Here is a 19339-nt window from a genome sequence, read left to right as displayed (position 1 = left end):
GGTTGCTAAACCTCATAAACTCACTCAAGGGGCAGTTAGCAGGAAACAGGGATATCTTCTATTCTTGGCCCTTCTTCCTCTTTCTAGGCCAGGAGGTGGGACGCCTGTGGCCCTCCAGCTGTTTTTGGACCCAGACTTGGCCAGAATGGCCCATGGTCAGAGATGGTGGGAGTCCAGTAGTATCTAGGGGACCACTGGTTCCCTATCGCTGCTCTAGGCCTTTACTTCTAGAAGATTCCATGACTCGGTGTTTCAGAGTGTACTTGGACCAACAGTACTAGTGGTTCGGGCCCAGAATATCTAAATGAGGGATGTGTCTCCTCTTAAGTCCGCTAGCAGTAGGCCTGAGAATGCCCCCCTCTTCCTCATTCCCATTTAATCAGAATTTGGCTCAGTGAGGTCATCTGCTCTTTTCATATTTTGCTGCCATGTTACCAGAGCAACAGAGTGACTAGAATCAGAGGTACAGTAAGGAAAGTTGTGGGATTCTGACAACATAAGATCCTCACATATCTTCTTTGCATACCAGTGGGAAAAGATGTGGGCTTCTACTGGACCGACAAAGGTTGCTCTAAATGTGCACACCTGGATTTCCAGCATTAACTTTCCTCACTTGCATTATTCACATGTTCATGTCTCCCCTGACACCTGAAAATCAATGTTCCTTTTCAATCAAGACAGTTCATGAGATCAGTTGCAAATCTTTGAGTAATGTACATGCAGGTCCCATTATCTGAAATTTCAGTTATCTGAACGCAAATAATTATACCCAAACACTGATTCAGATATCCGAACAGCCACTTCCACAGAAAACCATGGAGGGATCACAGATTAGAAATGTTCCCATGGAAAATAATGGAAATCATCAGCTCACAAATGATCTTCTGGAAATGCATTGTGTTCAGCTAGTCAGATCTGCATGTGTGAGTAAACAATATGCTCTTTACTGGAGTTTGGGAGTGTCCCAGCATGCTATAAGATAGATGAACACATCTCTGTCATTGCTCCCTATTTCCCAGTAACAATTTCACTTTTTTGTCACCTGATAAATCATGGCCCTGGTTTTGTCTGTATTTTTGCCTTTTCACAGAATCACAGGGCTGGAAGGGACAACAGAGGTCTTCTAGCCCAACCAATGCAGGAGGTTCATTGCTATAGGCAGTCATCCAGCATTGATTAAACATCTCAAATGAAGGAAATTCTCCCACCTTCCATCTGTTCTACTGTGAATGTTCTTGTGTACCACTAGGAATTTCTCCGTAATGTTTGGCTGAAATTCCCTTTTCTGGTTATTTGAACCTGTAGGTTTGGGTCCTACTCCATCATTCAATCTCATTCCATCAGGCTGCCTTAGTGGGGGGGGGCATTGCTTATTCCACCAGCTTTGCCAAAAGACCAGCTCCATCAGGCACCTCCTATCCCTGAACTCTTTCTTGCCAGTTGGTCATTATAAGAGCTACTATTTAAGGAACGATTTCTGAGTTTGTTTTCTTCTTCTTCCCTTGTGTGTAGTGGTTTTTAGATTGCAAGCTTGTGGGCAGGGAATGCTTTGTTTTAATAAATTGTAAGTAAGCCACTCTGGGAGCCTTTTTGGCTAATGAGTGGAGTACAAATGCTGTAAATAAATACGCAAGTGATCCCAGGACTTTCTCCTACATAAGTGATATGCCAAATACAAGATTGTTGAACAGTATCCCATCTTAATCTACTCCACTAAATTCTACCCCAAAGAAACCAGACCCAGGGCAGAGCACCTGCACACATTAAAGGAGAGAGAGGGAAGATAATGCAGAATTATTTCTTTCCAGATAGCAAGCACACTATTTTTGCTTATTCCGACCATAATAGAAATGATCAGCAGACCTTGCAGTTCAGGTTCACATGAACATAGTAAAGCTGAGAAATTTGCATCATGTTACTGCCAATATATGCTCCTGAAACATGGATGTAGTATAAGTTGCAAAACACCACCCCACATTTCTCCAAATCCCTTCAAAGTACTGCAGCCAAAATAGTTTTGCCCTAATATTTTGTCATACTGCAAAACAATGTTGCAGAACAAGTTTCTGCATTTAAAATGATAATGTAATCTTATTTAAAAAGGGGAAATCAACTAATGAAAGCTTCAATCCTATGCACACTCATTCAATTCAATAGGTTTTTTCCCAGTAAACATGAAAAGGAACAGACTGGAAATGAATTGTAGCTGCACAAGATCTTCTTGGCAAATTGTCTATACTAATTATGACTGTCAGCATTCAAGAAAAATGAAGAGAATGCATTGCAATATGTATTCAACCTCAACAGAAGACTTCATAAGAAAGAAAATTGCTACCACTACATTTTCTCTATTAAATATCAAATTTGCTGTGTTTTATTTTTTGATAAATCAAGCAACATAAGCACTAAAAATGGTTCCCTCAAGATTTTTTTTAAAAAAGAAAATAGCTTTCCTGTTTATCTGAAGAGGCCCACAAAAAGACTTATTGTGTGGTTCAATCACATAATTACTTATGATTTCACAAAAACCACTGAATAGTGAACATTTTTCCTGCTTAAGAATACCCACAATATTTTTGTAAGAATATTACACTACCAGGATTTATTACTTAAACTAGTGGTGCAGCATAAGTAGTCATAGACAGCATAGATATAGGTAAAATGCTTTTACACCTCCTCAAAATACACCCAAAGACATTTTTAAAAACCTCACACATTCAAATTTAGACTTATTGCTTTCATTTAACTTGGCCAATTCAATAGTCTAAATCTAAGTGGGCCTCATTCCTTGTAAAGCGGATGCATTTCCCACATCTAACACAGCTGGCATAAATACAAATATTTCAGAAATATGGCTTCAGTGCATCCCTGCCTCTCCAAGAGGAAACTATCTTTCGTCACAGCAAAAATAGGATTAATTTTCCACCTGGCATCACTAGGGCTGGATTTGCACATGTCCGTAGGTGCACTTTTTTATTCTACCCATGGGAGTCCTCTGTCATGTACACAGGAATGCAAGAAAATGAGTCAATCCAATTAGTTGCTGTAATACATCAACAGATTCCACACCCCTGACAAAAAGCACCTACATGTGTTACGGAGAATTCCTTCTTACAACAAAAAACATGGCACAGTCCCATTTACCTTCAGTGGAAGCCTCACAACTGTTTTGTGATGCAATTGCAACATGTGAAATTGTACCATCCAAAGAAAAAATGCTAAATATCTTTAGTGAGGCAAGCAAAACAAAGTCCAAGCCCATTGTTTGATAGTGGGGAGGGGGAGGGACTAAATTAGTTACATGGGCATTGTTGTTGTTTTATTCTGACGAGTATGCTTCTTCACTCTTTTGACTTTTAAGTTAAGATTTCTTAATGGTTCAGTCATAAGTTGTCATACTTGATGCACCATCCTTTGAAAAAAGTATACAACTAGTGCAAATATTAACCAACTGTTGCTTAGCAGCTGCTTTTAAGTTTGGCTATCTGGCTTGTGATGAATTCTGACGTCACCCTGTGGTAAATAAGTCAGCATCCCCATGGTGAAATTTTTTCTTTCAACTAAACCAAAATTAGCAACCATTTAAAAAGTATTGTTGTCATATTGCTGATGAAGAGACTACATATATAATTATGCAAGAATATTACCTCTTAGAAAATTATATTTAAAATAGGATTGCATTTGTAAAGTGCTATTACTAAATTTTTATATAATTTTATTTGCATTTATTGTTTCTAATTAACAGTACATTGTGGAATCAGAGGCATAAGTATGCAGAGAAATACTGTTCACATGTTCTTGGATATTATGATAGTCCATGTCACCAGGGCCATTGCCCAATCTGATGATAATGAATATGATGATTCTGTTATTTGCATTTGAAACAAACATGTGTTCTTCATTATAAAGTTTGTCCAAAGCATAAGGTATGCTGATGAATGCAGTTAACTACATGTAAAGTCTAAGTATGAATTTTTATTTTCACCACAACCCCTCCCCTACACTTTGAACAGCAACCCCTGAAACAACTTTCACTGAGGATAAAGTGAGGTAACTCATAACTCCTTGTAAGCCATCTTTGTTGGATCTGTGGTAGGCTCTGCATCAGCAGTGAATGTATACTGTATTTTGCAGTGGCTCTATAAGCTTATGAATGTGAGCACAAGACCTTTCCCCCCCATAGCCACTTTTGATACAACAGGTTTTATTCTGAAGTCCCCCCCCCCCTTAACGAATGATATTTTAAGCAGAGAAGGCTTTCAGTGTTCCAGTTTGTATGTACAGCAATGGAGGCAACTGAGCTGAAATATTAAAAGGACTTCATACTTTTTCTTAGCTTTAAAACCCACTGATGTAATGATGAACAAAAATTTATTGCTGCATGCATAAGCTTTGGATTCGTGTGTTTTCTCCTCCAGTATGGCTATAAGGAGATCAGAAGCTTTCAATTTCAATTAACTGCACTTCAGCATTATGCCCAGAACTGAACGAATTGTAATTATACCCAACTGTGGTTTGTCTGAAGCTGACCTGTTTTAACTAACTATAGTTAAAACTAACCACATTTTGTCTAGATTTGGACATAAAGCTTAACTAATTATTCAAAAATGGAAAAGAGACCTTTCAAACTATTCCTCCTGGTCACTGGAGGGGGAGTACATGAGTCCAAAGTTCACTGTGGCTAGTTCCTTTAATGATAAAGCCATAGTTTATTGTTACATCAGAAGGAAGCCATAGACTAAAAAAGAAACTCAGCTATGTCCTTAGATTAAGAACTCTTAACTTTATACAGGAGTCTTATTTTAAGATTTTTCTTAAGTAAATAACAAATATTCAAATTACATTGCCAGAGAAGGAAAAGCATTTTAATGAGAAAATAATCAGGAGCATAGTGTGACCTGAAAGGACCCCATTATACAAGAATTTTAACAGCTCAGATAAAAGTATTCACAATCCTAAGAATCCAGAGTTGTAATCTGATGGCCCCCTCAGATGCCATGCCTTAAAAGGCAAACTTTTCTAGGCATACCAGAAAAACAAACTTACAACAAAAGCAAAAAAGATTTTAAAAAAATACTGGCCACAATACTAAGAGCACTCTCAGTTATACCAAAAATGCTGAATAGTTTCAAGCTTGCCCTGCCATTTCCTGTGCCAGCCCCAAACTCTGTTAAAAGCACTATGCTAAATAAATTAATAATAATAATTTGGCCAAAAGGTAAAACAGAAATTATCAGACTTACTAGAGGTTTTGCTTTCTCCTGTTAAACCTTGTGGAAAGGCACACATATCAAGTGGATATCAAGTTTCAATGACAATTTTTGTATCTAATACAAAGTCAAACAATGCTTTCTAATTATAGGTATAAATGTGGATCAGGGCCAGGAAGTCCCTAAAACAATGAGGAGCCATTTCTAAAACTCAATACTGTCTTTGCATATTTAATAAATGCACCAGCACTTTGAATGAAATACAATACACAAAACTGCAACAATCAATTTTTGCACTCAGTAATACTGAACTTAAGTAAATACCAGAATTACTGTTTTAAATAAATTTAATTTGAAATAATAACTGATCAAGATACGACTCCATACATGTTCCAGGAACATTTGTTTACAAATAAAGTAAGTGCACTAGAAACAATAAGTCTAAAAATAAAACAAAAATGTTTTTTGGACACAGTGTGTTATCTCTTAAGAGATAAAAACTTGTAAACACACAAAAAACAACAACTGATAGTCCAGATTCCAAATGATTCAGCCTCAAGATGAACTGAGAGACACCTCTGAGGTCCTTCTGGGTTTCGATCGTTCGGGAGCCAAAACGTTCGAGAACTAGGCTGTTCGAAGACCAAGGTACGACTGTAATTGCACCCAGTAGTTTTGGAATGCCCTCCCAGCAGATGTCAAAGAGCTAAACAACTATGTAACCTTTTGTAGACATCTGAAGGCAGCCCTGTTTTGGGAAGCTTTTATGCTTCCCCCTCCTGTATTTTTGTTGGAAGCCACCCAGAATGGCTGGGGCAACCCAATCAGATGGGTGTGGTATAATGAATAAATCATCATCAGTTATGGGGCATTACTTTCAGTTAAATGTGCCTGATAAGACTGTCAACATTATAGCCTGATCCTTTGAATTCTTCTTTGGGAGTAAGTTTTCATGAGTTCAACCATGAATGGGGCTTAACGCTTAAGTAAGTATGCACAGGATTCCAACTTTAATATTTCAATGCAATATTTTAGAATGAAAAGTAGTTTGATTTTGTTGCTTTTTAAAACAAATTGTAAAATGGCAAGACTTTTCAGACTAAAGGAAACACTTCTTGCTTTTGAACTACAGTACAACTATGTGTTACTTCAGCATAGCAGAATCTGAGAAGTTTCTTCAAACTTACCGGTAATCATCCAAAAATGTGGCAACAAAAAACAGCTTCTGCCTATATTAGGTTATGTGGGTGATGAATCTCTCCCTGTTCATTTTGATTTTAGAAAAGTTGACATTAGCAGGGGTCAAGTATACAGAGAAGTGAATTAAGGTGGCAGAAGGTGATAAAAGGAAGAAAGTGCACAAAATAAGTGAAAAATTAACAACTAAAAGTGCTCAAAAGTTTGACCAACAATACATGAAATATTGGTTCACTTGTATTAAAAAAAATAGTATACCAACACCTCAATGAGCAATATATAGTGAGACACAAGCACTATTCAGTAAAATATCAAAAGTGAAAATGCAGTGGATCCCAAGTACCTGCTTGGGGGTCTACATTGGGTCTGAAGTGTGAAGACTGCTGCTGTATGGGATGACCAAACACGATCATTTATGAGTCAGGAATAACAAAACAAAACAAAATTATTTTCTCTCTTAGTTAGCTAGAAAGCTATTGTATCTTTTAATTTCAAACTGAAGGAAGCCTTGTAAAAAGTTGTCTGCCTGGTTGACTGTGGCAAGTAAAACACAATTAGAGGTGACAAGGCAAGGGATTTTTTTTCAAGGTTGAATTAAATTTGGAGAGCTTATCTGCACAGCTAATCATTTTACTAGGAGTGACTGTTTTTCCATTTTTGACAACTGAGCTCCAGCAAATACACTATCAAGCTAAGGCTAAGATCTAGCTTAAAATATTCTCCACCAAAAAGTTACAGAAATGCCTGATTCTGCAGCTGTATCCAAGAGTCTGTTTCAGAAGTGGGGGGGAGGGGAAATCAGTTTGAGGGTCGTATTCCCTTCTGTGTAACCCAGTGGTCCCCAACCTTGGGCCTCCAGCTGTTTTTGGACTACAGCTCCCATCATCCGTAGCTAGCAAGGCCAGTGGTCAGGGATGATGGGAGTTGTAGGCCAAAAACAGCTGGAGGCCCAAGGTTGGGGAACACTGGTGTAACCTTTTGGGGGGCTACATACCACTTCTAGATGGGACCAGAAGGTAAATTAGGTGGATCAATGAATGTAAATGTTACCTTTGTAGCATAATAGTTTCTACACACACACACCCTCTTATCCTCCCCCCCCCCCCGCAAGCATGAGTTGTTCAAGTTCAAGGACACATTCCAGAAATGCAAATACTCTCAAGAAGGCATGAAGAGGGCCAAGTGAAGGGTGTGGCCTAGGGCTGGGGAGGGCGGGGTACAAATTTAGGGCCTAATGTTCCCTACACCAGTCTATAACCAAAAAAAGAAAATATGTGAAAAGTATTTACCGTATTTTTCGCTCCATGAGACGCACTTTTTTCCTCCTAAAAAGTAAGGGGAAATATCTGTGTGTCTTATGGAGTGAATGGGGGTCCCTGGAGCCGAATTGCCCAGGGGCCAAAAGCAGATCGTGCTTTTTTTTTTTTACAAAGAGAAAAGAGGGTGCTGAAAGGACCCCACTCACCAGCTGATCAGCAAGAGATCGGGAGAGAGATAAGAGTCCCTGGCTCCCTTTCGCCACCCCCTTGCCCAGGCCTCCATTGTTGAGTGTGCTGCAGAGGAAGGTTGTATGTGACATGTGACTGGCTGATTAGATTATCTGTCTGGAAACTGTAGAAACGGCTCCCTTTCCTTCAGAAGCTGCAGAAATGTGAGTTGAACCCCATAAAACGGGGCTTGTCCTCTTTGCTTTTCCTCCTTTGCAAAAGAAGCTTTGCTTTTCCCCCTTTGCAAAAAGCTGCACAAATCTGAGCCAAAAAACAGGGCTTTTCCCTTTGCAAAAAAGCTGCAAAACTGAGCTGATCCTCAAAAAACAGGGCTTTTCCTTTTGCAAAAAAAAGCTGCACAAATTTGAGCTGATCCTAAAAAAAACAGGGCTTTTAGATGAGGAAAACCAGAAAAATATTTTTCCCCTTGTTTCCTCCTCTAAAAACGAGGTGCACCCTATGGTCCAGTGCGCCCTATGGAGCGAAAAATACGGTAGTTCATATCCTTTACTCAGATCTCTTCTGTGAAGCCCAAATTCTTAGCATTATATCCTATATCTTTCAGGACCTTTTCTGCTTTTATTATAGCAAAATACACTTACCGGTACATTTTTGTAGCACATACCCTCAATCCCATGTTGTACTTAATTGAGATCAAAAGGACACTTTTTCTTCCTGAAGGTTCTCAAAGTAATTAATTCTAGTAAGTTGTAAACATGTCCAAGAGGCACTACAGGATAATGTGCTATAATTTGAAGATTCAGGTACTTAATTGCATAGTTACCAATCTACAGAAGCATCAAGTCTCAAAAGCCAAAGCAACAAATATCCACATAAAGCTCAGTTCAACTGCTGACTGCACAGTCTCATTCAAGTACTGTACAGGGCGAAAAACAATTAAAGGACAATTAAGTAGGCTACAAAATTCCCTAAGTATGGCAAAAGTATGGCTAAGTATTGGGGGATAGCAAAATAATAGAAGAAACTGCACTAGGGCTACATGAAAGAAGTTAAATAAAGTAGACTTTGTTTAGATTATCTGAATAGATGCTTAAACCTTTTTCCTCTTTCATATTATATTCCATTTGTTTTGGTGTTACCTTACACTAACTTTTTATCTGTAATAGAATGAATAGGAATCATGGGAATAGAATTAATAGAAACCAAGTGAAAAAGCTGCTGTTTGTGGAAATTGAGTGACATAGTGGAAGCTAAGTGCTTGGGATGAAGATGCAACATCAGGACTCCAAAGAGGTTACTGGGATGAGGAAAGCAGCTTAAGATCTTGTGGATTTCAGCCATATGAAGATATCTCCTTAAGAACTTTAGATGCAGACATTCCAAAGCAGGAAGGGGAAACTGTAGCCCTCCAGATATTGTCAGACTCCAATTCCTATACACCTCGGTCCTCCCAGCCATCATAGTTAATGGTAATTTGTGATGGGAACTTTACTCTAGTAGTATCTGGTGGGTCAGTCTGTTACTAAAACACAAACTCAGATTGCAGAGAAAGTGTATTGAAACTACTTATATTCTTTCTTGACTCTCACCCATTCCTTTCCCAAATGTCTCACTCATTAAAAGGTAAAGGTAAAGGGACCCCTGACCATTAGGTCCAGTCGTGGACGACTCTGTGGTTGCAGTGCTCATCTCGCTTTACAGGCCGAGGGAGGCAGCGTACAGCTTCCGGGTCATGTGGCCAGCATGACTAAGCCACTTCTGGCGAACCAGAGCAGCGCACGGAAACACTGTTTACCTTTCCACCGGAGGCAAGCCCTAGACTCTGTGGTTTAACCCACAACGCCACCTGCATTTCATTCATTAGAGAGAGCATGAGAAATACTCATTTGACTCAATTGCACAGATCTCAGGTCAAACTAAGAACTCAACCTGAAGTGGTCCTGTGCCGGCAACATCTAAACATCTACTTTAACCCTTTGCTTACTGCAATATTGAACCATAAATAAATAAATCCAAATACCACAGTCATAATTGTATACTATGTCCCTTTCCCTAGTTTTAAGGAGCACGAGTTCCCTTTAAGAAACAGAGTCTAGGCTTGTGGAATGCAAACTTTAAAATCAAATCAATAAGAGGCTGAGAGGACTCCACCTATTTGAGGTTTAGAGATTGTCATTAAATTTGCACAACGAAAATACCTTGCCAGCCAAAATGCCTGGCTGCATGGCCTACACACATACAAAAGCAAAAAGTAGGGCAGAGAAAGAGAAAGCTTTGTGGCAAATTACTTCAACATGTTCAATATACCAGCAACAGTATTTTCTACCAGATAACCTGTAGCTAACAATTCAAAACAGGCACTCAGTGCTACAATCTATAGAACATGACATGCTTCAGGGAAGTAAGGCACTACAGGAGATATTGATGAGTGCATTAAAATCCTGAACTGCTCAAATAATAGCTCTTGACTGTGGTTTGGACACACTCAGAACACTTCAGCAGCTTTTTCAAAGGACTTTTGAAAAACTACCTTTTACCCTTGGCTGAAACAAAGCCACACAAATGTGTTTCAAATTATGTCCCAAAAGTACACCCTTCCACTGTCTGGTGTGTGTGTGTGTGTGTGTGTGTGTATAATATTCCCTACAGTTTTGAAGCTTCCCACCATAATGTTTAATCCATCTGCCAATAACATGTCAGAAGACCTCCAAAGCTGTAACAGTACTAGCTATATCATATTTTTTCTTTGGGGTGAGGAGGCCTCTAGCAGATCTTTTCCAAAAAGATCACAAATGTCTAACAAAATGAAGGTATGAAAGATACAAATTTCCACTTGTAATTTCTTTAGCCACCCAAAACAAGTCCAAATGAATCCTAGAGAACACAAAAAACACTGATGACCAAGGCATGCACAACTTGTTGAGAACCCCTGCAACTAGAATATCTGCTAAACTTCCAGTATCAATCTTTTCATGTGCCTGGTAATCTTAAATCAAATGGTGTCAGTGAAGCCCAGTTAACACCCTGGGTTTGCCCAGGATTAAGATACTAGACTGCAATTTAGCAGAAGATGCAGTTTTAATTTTAACCAGAACAAGGCAGCTTGCATGTCAATTTTGACAACCAATAATTTGTTTCTGACACATTTGGAGATCACAGTAAGGGTCCCATTCTGCTCTAAAAATAATCTTGGATTCTTCAGTCACAAACCTTGAATTTCACTGCTCCAAAAGCAAGCAACAGTCACACATTTCACACAATTTGCATAGCTTCACAATGTGGAAAGATGTGCACAATGCACATCTTTCTGTGTTGTGAAGGGATAAGAAAAACAGGAGTTGGATTCATGGAAAAATGTTGAACTCAAGGAAATGGGTCATATGAACAGTCAGTGAGACACTGACGGAAAGCTATTACATGAGGAATGATTCTCAACTGAGCCCTGGAAACCCCTATCTGATGGAATATTCAAAGATCATTTCTATTTTCAACCACCAACTTGGTATGAAAAATAACATTATCTAACTGTCCCAGTTTGCACACAACATTAAGCCAAACCATGGCTAAATATCATTGTGTGAGCGTGCAGGAAGAGAAAACTGCAGATGCTTCACTCTTCACCTTGTCCCACAACTGCTGCACTTCCCAAAGCTATCATTACATCCCAACACCAGCTTGTAGTTTATCTCCTGTAGATAAACCATTAACGGTAAATCAAGAAGCTTTTTCTGGATCAAGACAAATCATGACCCCGGGTTCTGACAGAATTATTTATTATTATTATTAGTAATAATAATAATACCTTGCCCATCCGGCTGGGTTTCCCCAGCCACTCTGGGCAGCTTACAACACACATATAAAACATAGTAAAATATCAAACATTAAAAACTTCCTGATATAGGGCTGATAAGCCAACCATGAAGCTCTCAATAACATAGCAGCAGCAGAAACAGGGGAGGAGCAAGGTGGCCATGATTTTTCCTGTGGGTATCTGTATGCTCATGTGTTTATGTCTGCTCTGTTCCCTGATATAAATAAATATTTGGTATGAAGAGGCATATTATGTAGAAAGGCAAGTTAAGGGTTACAGAATTAACCAAGTCCTGAATTGCTACTCAAAATTCTCCTCAGATAACTGCACTCCATGGTCACAGTAAACTCTGAATGACGTCTCTATCAGTACCCATTTAAAAACATATATTTTTGTAGCATGCTCACACAATAGTTCCAGCAATCCCAATCAGTATTACCAGTAATCTCACCTTTTGTTTGTGAACTCTCTGCTGCTGGTCTGATGTTAAGACATTTGTTTCACTGCCTTTGAAAACAGTTCAAAAACTGCAGCTCATACCAAATTTGGCAGCCAGTTTATTAACTGGGACCATGCTGTCTGAGCAGATAAACACTGGTCAATTCTAGCTCAACAACACTTGCTGCCAATTTGTTTCTGAGCCCAATTCAAAGTGCTGATTGGTGTGGTGCGCAATGGAAAGAGGGAGTACACAAACCCAAAGTTCCTGTATGATTATGCATGCAACACAAAACTATGGTTTACTGTCAGAACATTTTTGTGTGCTCCTTTGATCTGTACTTCTGAGCTTGAAATGTCATTTAAAAAATAGCCTGTATTCCAGCAGCACATTGTTTAAACACACCGATAAGAACAGTGGCACCTAAGCAAAGTACACAAAGGCAAGCAACACTAAGCCAGTCTAAATACCCTCTCTCACACACATATCCTTTTGCCAATTACAACATTTACATCAAGAGAAACATGGAAGATAGAATATGGACACAATGTTAGGATATAAATCTGAGGTGCCACTAAAAGCAAAACACAAAATGGCACCAAGCCAGGAAAACAGAAGCAAATGTTCACAAGAATAAACAGTACTATAGTATAGCAGACTCAATACACAATATTTTATTTTAAATATTTTATATCACTATTTTAAAAAATCAAAGCAGTTCACAACAGAAAAACATACACTAAAACCATTTTTTTAAATTAAAATATCAGAATTACTTTGTAAAAAGTCAGTAGAATTCAGTGTTAATGATTAGGAAACAAGAAAGAGGTGCATTTTCAGGAAATGTCTGAAGCATGCTACTGTCTTTGGTCCCAGATAATTTGGGGGGAGCATCCCAGAGGAAAGGCACCACCACAGAGAAGGCCTGTTTCTGACAGGTGGGAATCTGCAGTTCATGGCACAGCTAACAAGGTGTCCCATGAAGATGTAATTGGTCTATACATGAGAAGGCAGTCCTGTATGTAACCAGTAACATTAATCACATTCTGTACTTTTCACGTTTAATAATCATATGCCACAACTATTTTTATGACTCCTAACTTATACTATCATCTTTTATGCCAGAAAACAATGAGGGCCATCATAGCTGATTCCAGCCACAGAAACATTTTGAAGTCACACTGCACTTGATCCACATGGCTTGTGATCGTGCAGATAGATCAACATTTGTCTGATCACAGGAAAGTACAAGTCGGCAACCTTGATTTCAACCCTTGCTAAATCAGCTGATCTTATCAATGCTATGATCTATCAGAACAAGGATATTGAGGCTTTTTATCACAAAGAGCCTACAATATGTCAGCTTGTGCTTTTTTTAAAAAATAGTTTCTCAAGAACATGTTTAGTATGTAGAAGGCACTACACTTTTCCTCTTTAGGTGACAAGCTTCTTTTGAACACCTTCATATGAATCACCTGACCAGTATCTGGCAATGGTATTTAAAGGCAGAATTTTAAGCAAAGAAATATTCTACAGGTGTTTGCAAAATGTTTGTAAATGGAAGTCAAATTAAATTCCCCTCCTAGCAGCTGTAGCCATAAATGAAAATTTCCTGGTACTTCTATCTCCTCCAAATCAAAGGGCCACAGAAACATGAAGATACAAGTATTTTAATGGTGCAGTTCTGTGCAACTTACATCAGAGTTTTACTGAACTGGTACCAGGTACTTAATTCTGAGTAAGCAAACATAAGACATAATGTGGCACAAGCCTTTATAGATAAAAATACTACTAAGTAGATTAAATGTAAAGGGACCCCTGACCATTAGGTCCAGTCATGTCCGACTCTGGGGTTGCGGTGCTCATCTCACATTACTGGCCGAGGGAGCCGGCGTACAGCTTCCGGGTCATGTGGCCAGCATGACAAAGCCACTTCTGGTAGCAGTTGACAAAAGCCTTAAGGAGCACCTTAAAGACGAAGTGATTTTATGTGTCAGAAGCTTTTGGGAACTAGCATTATCCTTAGTTGCCAGAGAGACACCAGCTGTTGAGGAATGTAAGCAGTTTATCTAAAATAAAATACATGAACTGCACCTTATGCATTTCATGGTCTTTTGCTCCATTGTTTTACAGGGTCTTCTATGCTCCCCCTCCCCCAGGTATGTGTGTATTTGCATCTCTCTGCCAACTGGATAACACGTCATGCATCTGAAAAAAAGTGTGCTAGTCTATGAAAGCTTCTGCCACAATGAATCTGTTACATCTTTTAAAATGTTCTATCTATAATCTGCCTGTTCAAACAGAAATCCCACCGAGTTCAATGCAGTTCAATCCTGGGAAACTGGATATAAGATTGCAGCCTTAAGGTACCTCAAGACTCTCTCCTTTTTTTGTTGGCATCTGCTTAATATATTATTCATTTCAGCTATTTTTATCCCCCATCCTCCAGCAACAAATATGGCTAACAAGTTCAGCTAAGAAACCCAAAGAGTGTCCACCACCTTAAAAAAAAAAAAGATTTTAACAACAACCTTAGGAGGTAGATCAAGCTGACTGGTCCCAAGGTCACTGGAGGCTAAACCTGTGGGATTTGGCTGGAGAGGTAACAGCACACCTGGAGCCTCCAAGCCCCATTCTCTAAATATGGGAATCTGCCAGAGTCTCTTTGAATCTTTTGGATTGAAAAAACAAGCCATTTGCACTGGCGGGGGTGGGAATAGCAATCACCATGCTATTTGGCCATGGCTCAAAAAAGAAGAAGGGCGACCCACACAGGAGGGCGATATTAAACCCAAACACTCGTGTGTGTACACACGCGCACGTTAACCGCCGTGACGATAATCAGAAACAGCGATAAGGCGAGCCCCCCCCCCCCACACATTGCAAACGACCCCCCTCCCGCCGCCGCCGCTCGGTACCCACCACCTGGGCGATCTTGAGCCTTCCGAAGGTGCCCCTCAGGTAATCGGGGTCGCAGCGGAGGCCTCGCAACCCGTGGCCGTGACTGACGGGCTCGGTGGTGGGCTGGTAGGGGCTGCTGGCGCCCGAGATCATGGAGGTGCTCGACGCTTCTCCGTCGAAGCCCTCCAAGTCCTCGGCGCGCCTCATGTCTAGGTTGCTGCTGCCGCCGCCGCCGCCGCCCTCCTCCTCCTGCGCCTGGGGTGGGGTCGGGGCCGCCTGGGAACTTCGGCTGGCAGAGGAGAAGAGGAAGGGGAAGGTCTCCTCCTCGCTTCAGGCGGCGGGCGGGGAGGGCGAGGACAACAACAACAACGGTGGTGGCGACGGCGGCGGCGGCAACGCCGAGGAAGCGGGAGGCATGTTGGGTCGCCGCCGCCGAGGCTGCCGAAGCGAAGAGGACCGCCCTGCCCTGCCCGCTTCGATCCCGTCCTACGCGGGCGTCTCCCCTCCCCTCAGGCCGGCCTTCCGCCTCGGGAGCCCCACAGCGGGAGGCGTCGCCTGGGTCTTCGCTTCCCGCCTCTCTCACGAGGTGAAGCTGCAGCTGCGGCCACCAGAGACGCCGCCGCCGTTCCCGCTGCCTGCCTGCCTGCCTGCCTCTCTCCCTCCGGGACTTGCCGTTGCTCCTCGTCGGCGGAAAGGGAGGGAAGAGGAAGAGGGAAAGCCCGCCCTGAAGCGGAGTCAAGAAGGGGCTCGGCTGAGGAGGCGGCAGCCGCCGAGGGTTCTGCCCCCTCAGGGAAGGTCCTGAGCTGGACTCGGGCCCGGATCCTGTGGGGAAAGCGAGGGCTGCGCAGAGAAAGGTCGCCGCCTCCGCCTCGCCATTTCCTCCCTCCCTGCCAACCGCGAACGCGAGGTAAACAGAGGGAGAGAAATAGGTAATGACACACAAATATATATAATTATGCACAAATACACATACACAGAGAGATTTTTATATACTCTCCTCCCCCCCCCCATATTCAACAGTTAAAGATTATTTGGGGCGTCGGGCTTCACCTGTTGAATTCTTAGGCACCAGATGGAGGAGAACCATAACGTATCAGTCAGCTGCGTCCTGTCTCCATGAACAGTGCAAGATTCCAGTGGTCCAGGCACTAACCCCAAGGTTTACCGGTATATTTCATTTGAAAAGAAAGCGCAGCAGAGATGTCTTTATGATATTTGGCTAATACACCTGGAGAGGCAGGCAGCGTTAACACTCCAAGAGGTTCTTGCCTCTCCCATGGCCAGTTTTGGATGCCACCAGAAATCAACCGTGGCTGTCAGCTCAGCTTGCTGCATTTTACGGGCTGCCACTTTTCTCTCCAGTTTGCCTCCAAGCCAGCTGTAACCCTAAATCACAACTCTCCCTCCAACTCTGGCCCTTGCCCTGCTAACTAACCCAGAGCTGACCCCATTGATGACTGGCAGAGAGACTTTGCCTTTTTAATGGCTCATCACCTTGCATTTTGTTCTCCATGATGGCTCTTCTCCCAAGTGATTTCCTCAGCACAGAAAAACTGGTTTGGCATAGATTTTGATACTGCTAAATTCAGTGTCTGGCAGCCTCTCTTAATACGCCAAGATTTGATTAAACTCCAACACCCACTAGAACCAGAAAATTATGGAAGAATCTGGCACCCAGGAATTTAAAGGAGTCAAAGCACCCACCCACTAACGCTTAACAATATGAGCCAGTTATTCCTGGTTTTTCGTTGTCTTTATCCAAAGGGAAACCTGCTTTCCTCTGCAGCCTTTGAAGATGTCCATTCATGTGTTTTAAGGCCTTTCTGTGCTCAGTAAGCTTTCACACCTGCAGATTAGAACGCACATCTTATTGGAGGAACAAGTACTAGCCTACTTGGTTGATTTTCTATCTCATATCTGTAGTGAAAACTACTGCCAAGGTGGGTTTTTAGTTTCCATGTTAAAAGGGAACCTTGCATGAATCAAATACAACACGAGCAGTTTTAAAGTATTAACACCCTGGTTCTAAGCACCTTTACCCAGAAGTAAGTCCCACTACATTAAATAGAATTTACTCTTAGGTGCATGGGATTGAAGGTTCAGTATTTCCTATCTATCCAAGAATGTATAACCTGTAAAGTATTCTGGGATCTGCACATTTGCAGCAAATAGCAGAATAACCTTAAAGTGACCTTTCTGCTCTTAAATATGATCTTAAACACATGAATGCAGCTGGAATGTGTAAAGTGTAACCCAGCCGTTTTATAGAACTGTGACACCAAAACACTGTTTTGGTTTATTAAGGCTGCATATTTTAATGTTATTTTATATTATGGTACATTGCTGCAGTAACTTCTGGCTGTGAAGCAGTTTATAAATCTACATCTTAACCAAAAGGCCAAGAAGCAATAAATCTGCAAAATTAATTCAAATAAGTTGGGATTTTTTTTAACACAAGAAGGAATTTAAATCATTAAGGTTTAAATGGACATAAAATAGAACCTTGCATTAGATACCTGAAACTGGGGGGGGGGGGTCACTTACAGTAATCAATCTTAAGACAGAGAAATTCTGGAACAAATTTCTGAAACATGCCTTTGTTATCCTTCCTTATAATTACAGGAATTTAAGGTGACGTGTGTGAGAGAAAGACAGATATAGAGATATGAAACATTTTTAAAAAACTGTAAAATTAACATTGGCAGTAAAAGTTAAAAAAAAAACTCAGAAAAAAACCAGAACTGTCACAGCACTAGATTATACATTAAAGTCTGAACAAATAAAAAGGTCCATGGTTACTCTATAAAGCTGTTTTTAAAAAGAGATTAGACAAATTCATGGTGGTAAATGCTATCAATGGCTGCTAACTATGATGGCTGTGCTCTGCCTCCACTGTCAGAGAATTATGCTTCTGAAAACCACAGGTGAATGCACTTGTGCTCTTGTTTTGCTTGCAGGCTTCCTACAAGTTGGCCACTATGAAAACAGGATGCTGAACTAGATGGGCCATTGACCTGATCCAGCAAGGTCTTCTAATGTTCTTACCTAAGTTATGTAAATCTGCTTCAAGTTCCTTATATCCAAGATCCCATCAGTTTATATACCAAGTTCATTGTAAAGGACTGGAGACAGCTTTTCCTTTTTCACTGCATTTTTTTAAAATCAAGCATAAGGAAAGAATAAAAGGCTACTTGAGCTGCTGGCAAAATAGCTTATTTATTTCCGGGGGGGGGGGGTTATTGAAAGCAAGATATTTTTTGCAAGCTATAATCTCTAGTTCCCTCAGTTGGAAACAATTGAGCATACAGGACACACTCATCATCGGAAAAAAAGCACATTTAATAATAATTTTTTAAACCCTTATTCCGAGTATATACAGTTTTATCACATCTGATCATGAATGAATCCAAATATATATTGCCTAGTTTAAAATCTGGGTGTAAAAATCCATAGTTAATAGGTTTATAAATATTGGGAAAAGGTTTGTTTGTTGCTTTAAAAAAAAGTTCTAAAGCCTGGATGCCAACAGAGATGAAAGCAAAAGAGTCACACCAAAGTGATGCAAAGCTGAGATGGGTGCTGCTGTCATTTAGGAACGATCAAAGGCTGCCTGATCTAAAGGAACTTTCACTTTTCTCCTGGGCACATTGCATATTTATGAAGGCTTTTCGTATTAAGTTGCAGAGGACATTTGTTATTTCTACTGCCCTGGCGTTTAAAACTACACAGGCAATAAACTCCAAAACACCAGTTTCTTCATTTCTTGTAACTCTTGGTGGTTTAGCTCAGGACACCAGCAAGCAAAAGGTTAGGAGCAAGATTAGTTTGCCAGCACATCATGATCTGCTTTGTACCCTGAAGGTCTGATGGTCAATTCCTCCAACATCTGGAGGGCCACAGAGCTCTTCTCTGCAATCAGTCTATAGTCCAATGAAGTATAGTGCAAATAGGATAAAGAAAGGTACAGGTGTAGCAAAACAAAAAAAATATGAAATCTGTTTTGGAACAAATGATATGAAGAACCACCTTCCCCCAGATGAATCTGCTCACACAGTGCTCCAAATCAGAGTTCTTCCTCCATGTCCCCTTGCTATCAGAAGTTTAGTTGAATGGGACATGACATATAACCTTTATAGGCACCCAATTTGTGACATTTCATTTCCCGGCAAGCCCAATTGACTCCTTCCTTAATAGTTTGCCAATGAATTGTAAATAATATTTTATTTGGCCAAGCCTTCATTTATTGTATTTTGTTTTTGAAATCGTATGCCACCTTGGAAACTTATTTGGGCCAAAAGACAAAGTAAAAACAACTAGATAAAAAAATGGGTGA

The 19339-nt window shown here is 40.6% G+C and overlaps 2 protein-coding genes across 2 annotated transcripts in view; one reads left to right on the top strand and one right to left on the bottom strand.

The window, feature by feature from the left end:
* Positions 1-15380, bottom strand: part of CMTM4 (CKLF like MARVEL transmembrane domain containing 4) — a 26682-nt gene extending 11302 nt beyond the window's left edge. The window contains exon 1 of the mRNA XM_033157149.1: positions 15028-15380. Coding sequence (XP_033013040.1) covers positions 15028-15213 — 186 coding nt within the window. The 5' untranslated portion in view covers positions 15214-15380. The remainder of the gene's footprint in view (positions 1-15027) is intronic.
* Positions 15212-19328, top strand: LOC117051938 (E3 ubiquitin-protein ligase synoviolin-like). The gene is made up of 3 exons (XM_033158666.1): positions 15212-15266; positions 15341-15913; positions 18512-19328. Exons 1-3 carry the CDS (start codon positions 15212-15214, stop codon positions 18871-18873), a joined length of 990 nt encoding a protein of 329 aa, XP_033014557.1. The 3' UTR covers positions 18874-19328.
* Positions 19329-19339: the final 11 nt, after the last annotated feature.

Source organism: Lacerta agilis, chromosome 8 (genome assembly GCF_009819535.1).
Source record: "Lacerta agilis isolate rLacAgi1 chromosome 8, rLacAgi1.pri, whole genome shotgun sequence".
NCBI lineage: Eukaryota > Metazoa > Chordata > Lepidosauria > Squamata > Lacertidae > Lacerta > Lacerta agilis.
This window is presented reverse-complemented; position numbering and strand designations above follow the sequence as displayed.

Coding starts and splice junctions, on each gene's coding strand:
- LOC117051938 (XM_033158666.1), top strand. CDS start 15,212: ATGTCTAGGTTGCTGCTGCCGCCGCCGCCGCCGCCCTCCTCCTCCTGC. Junction 15,267..15,340: donor CTCCTCCTCCTGCGCCTGGG/GTGGGGTCGGGG, acceptor TCCTCGCTTCAG/GCGGCGGGCGGGGAGGGCGA. Junction 15,914..18,511: donor CTGCCAACCGCGAACGCGAG/GTAAACAGAGGG, acceptor CTTTAAAAAAAA/GTTCTAAAGCCTGGATGCCA.